Here is a 4,182-nt window from a genome sequence, read left to right on the forward strand (position 1 = left end):
AATAAAATTCCTCATCTTTCATATGACTTATTGCTAAAGGACCGATCTGAATGTAAATCGGACCCATAGAACATACATTGCAATTACTTCCCCCAACCAACTGCTAGAGATAATTTAGGAGAGTTTTCACTTAACCTCTTTCTCAATGTGGGTAAAGGACTTATCTTTTATGGTTGTAGCCAAATTAAAGTGATAACATGTTATATCTACCATATGTACTCATATCTCAAAGTATACATTACATTTAAATTTACATATACACATCAAGTATACTAGATTTAAAAAATTAACCATCTCCACAAGATCATTTTAAATAACACAACTTTCTGCCTTAGATATGATATAGCATAGTTTAACAATTGGCACTATTTTGACAATATTTTTTCCCATTCTCAAAATAATAAACGATGCCTCAATAGAACTTTGGATATAGTTTTTAACAATTTTGACATGTAATTAAACATTTCTTATAACAGCTTACTAAGAATTGAATCTCTCATAAATATATCATGTCAGGGTTCTATGCTACCTAATTGCTTTCAAGATATATTTATACAAGTGTTATATCTTTCTGAGTCATTATTGGTATTGATCATTACAGTTATATTCAATTGAGTCACTTTGTTAAATTGACAAGTAAAAATCATGATGAATTTTAGTATATATTTTAAATCTCTTTTTTTTCATTCTCCTTAATTTCAAATTTCAAGAGTACTTATGCGTCACTAATCTCAAAGAGATTTGTCACATGTTTCCATCAAGGAATCCACATAGAACCTCACCTGCTGAAACCTTATGCTACTGATAGGCTCACCTTAAAAATTAGTGTATATTATGTAGGGGCACAATAGCTGCAATCTTACTTAAACAGAACTTATTATATTTTTCAGGACAGGAATTGGTCTCATGTGGCTTCAGAGTCTATCATTGAATCTATGTCCAAGTCCATCAAACACATAAGTAAATTCATCACCTCAATTTCTTGTGGTAGGTAACTGTTCGGAATCATACAGGTTTTTACTGATACTTTAGATTTGATCAGGGAGATCTGCTGTCACACTGAACATATAGAATTATCTGCCAATTATATTTCAAGTAATGCTATGTCTGATATCAATGTGATACTTTTATTCACTGCGTTTGACATCAATGTGATATTTTTCTCAATCTAATATAACAGTGAGGTGAAGGACTGGGGAAGGGGCTGGAGAGGGGCGGAGGGAGTTAATAGAAGAGAAAAAGAAGACATCATTAATATTTTCAACAATAAAGATAATTTAAAAACAAACAAAAACAATAAAAAACTTATCATTTGGTTTTCTAAACCTGACAGATGGTGGAAATCGGGGAGGGGAACTGCACCACTGTGACAGAGTTCATTCTTCTTGGATTGTCTGATGTCCCTGAGCTGAGAGTCTTTCTCTCCCTGCTGTTCCTTCTGATCTATGGAGTCACCGTTTTGGCCAATCTGGGCATGATCGCACTGATTCAGGTCAGCTCTCGCCTTCACAATCCTATGTACTTTTTCCTGAGTCACTTGTCCTTTGTGGACTTTTGCTACTCCACAATCATCGTGCCAAAGATGCTGTTCAACATGCTAACCAAGGATAAAACCATCTCCTTCCTGGGATGCATGGTGCAGTTTTATTTGTTTTGTGCCTATGGAATCACTGAGTTCTTCCTGCTGGCCGTGATGGCCTATGACCGCTTTGTGGCCATCTGCAACCCACTGCTGTACATGGTCACCATGTCCCGGGCTCTCTGTGTGGGGCTGGTGTCTTGCTGTTACCTCATTGGGACTGTGTGTTCTCTGATTCACTTGTGTTTAGCTCTTGAGATCCCATCCTTTAAATCAAATGAGATTAACCACTTCTTTTGTGACCTACCCCCAATCTTTAACCTTGCCTGCTATGATGTCTCTATAAATGAGCTCACGGTGTTCATTGTGGTCACTTTCATTGAGATCATCACCATCATGATCATCCTCACCTCCTACTTGTTTATTCTCATCACCATCCTCAGGATGCACTCTGCACAGGGAAGACGCAAAGCCTTTTCCACCTGTGCCTCCCACCTCACAGCCATCAGTGTCTTTCAGGGAACAATCCTTTTCACTTATTGCTGGCCTAGTTCTAGCAACAGTGTAGATACTGACAAGGTGGCCACAGTGCTCTACACAGTAGTGATTCCCGTGCTGAACCCCCTGATCTATAGTGTGAGGAACAAGGATGTGAAAGAAGCTCTCAGAAAAGTGGTGGGCTCCAAAATATTTTCCTGGAGAATATTTTCTTAGTCGGACCCAGGGTCCCATAATGGAGGCTGGTGTAGGGTGACTTGGTTAGCTGCTGTGTTATAGAGTGGAGGGAACAGCCAGGAAGTAGGTCTTCATGAGTGAATCTTTCACATTCAATTTTCTTTGTCTCTGCAATTGACCCGGGTCTGTCTGAACACATTTCAAAATTTGCAGCTTTGGTCTTTGCTTTTATTCAATCTAAAAAAAGATGGATCTCTTACCCTTTGAGCCAGCCTGGAGGGACCTGGAGAGTATTGTGCTGGAACAGACTGTGGAATCTCAGAGGGAAGGTGGGGGAGGGTGGACAGGAAGAGATCAACCAAAGAAATTGTATGCATATATAAATAACCCAGGGAAACAGACAATAGAGTGGTAAAGACCTAGGGTGAGGGGCTGGAAATGGCTAGAAAAGATCAAGGGGGGTAAAAGAAAAAATATGTAATACTTTCAACAATAAAGCTTTAAAAAAATAAAATGTTTTAAATGTTTTTGGGTATTGGACTGTTAAGACACACACATTTTGTTTGCTGTAAAACCTTCATAAGATTAATGGAAAACTCTTGAGAAACAACAGAGTTGCTGACCTATTATGGAAAGTATGATTCATTTCAAAATGGAATTCCTCCTATTTTACAATGAAGAATCACCTTTGCCAGTTTATGCATAGTGTGAGATTCCCATATGTGTGTATATTCTGTTTGCTGTTCACTGCTTTCTTCCTTTATTATATTTTTGTTGTCATTGCAGTGTCTAATGTCTTTGGAACTTTAGAGACTAATATTTTAAAAAAATAGAAACACTAATAATAATTATTTCTCAGAAATGTTGGGGGAAATTAAGTTACATGTCATGTGTAAAGCACCTAGAAAATTTATGGCAGTTAGTTTCCCGTTTCTGTCTCTATTGCTCTATCTGTCTCAGTGTGCACGTGTGTGTATATATGAATATAATATGTATACATGCATTTAATAACCATGGTCATGAGGGGTAGCATTTCTGACCTTGGCCTTTTTAATCACTTTATTTTTTACTTATCATCATGCTTATTTTACAATTTGTGGATCAAACACTTACTGTGACTTAAAGGTGGATGGATAACAGCCTTTGTTTATATTCTTTGTTTATTTATGCTGTTGATGAAATAAATGACCTTTGCTTACCCTTTTTTATGGGTCTAAACTATATTTCTTCATTCAATCCTAATTTATATGCACTGTTGATAACTTATTTATCCTTTCATTATGTTTATGTCAATTTCTACACTATATTTACTTATTCAATGAAGTATCTCTCCTTATATCTATAATAATGTTAGAAAGCACTAAGCTTAAGTTTAAAAAAATCAAAGTTTTGTGACTAGATTCTGAATTTTAAAATTTGACTAGTAATTTAAACTTTTTCATTCTTCAGTTTTAATCATTGAAAAATAGTGATAATCTCTCAACATTATTCTGACATTATTATTTTTAAATATATTTTTATTGATATCACAGAGGAAGGGAGAGGGAGAGGGAGGGAAACATCAATGATGAGAGACCTAAACCGCCCTCCTGTATGCCCCACACTGGGGATCTAGCCAAATGCCCATCAGCAGATGAGTGGTTAAAAAAAGCTGTGGTAGAGAGAACCAAGATAGCGGCATAGGTAAACAACTATACTTGCTGTCTGTCACAACTACATCAAAATAACAACTAAAAGGCAGAAAACTACCACCCAGAACCACGGGAAAGCTGGCTGAGTGGAAGTTCCACAACTAGAGAGGTGAAGAAGGCCTATTGAGACTGGTAAGAGGTGTGGAAAGTGCTGGCAAGTGGATTTGCTGCCCTTTTAATCAGGAGGGAGATACAAGCACCCGCTTACTCTGAACTCCACTTCCAGGCAAGACTCTG

At 37.0% G+C, this 4,182-nt stretch overlaps 1 protein-coding gene across 1 annotated transcript; it reads left to right on the top strand.

The window, feature by feature from the left end:
• Positions 1-1,333: 1,333 nt before the first annotated feature.
• LOC139017695 (olfactory receptor 5L1-like) lies at positions 1,334-2,293 on the top strand. The gene has a single exon (XM_070426298.1). The coding sequence runs from the start codon at positions 1,334-1,336 to the stop codon at positions 2,291-2,293; it is 960 nt and encodes a 319-aa protein (XP_070282399.1).
• Positions 2,294-4,182: the final 1,889 nt, after the last annotated feature.

Source organism: Myotis yumanensis, unplaced genomic scaffold, assembly GCF_028538775.1.
Source record: "Myotis yumanensis isolate MYYU_CA2020_CCGP unplaced genomic scaffold, mMyoYum1.0.hap1 SCAF_10, whole genome shotgun sequence".
NCBI lineage: Eukaryota > Metazoa > Chordata > Mammalia > Chiroptera > Vespertilionidae > Myotis > Myotis yumanensis.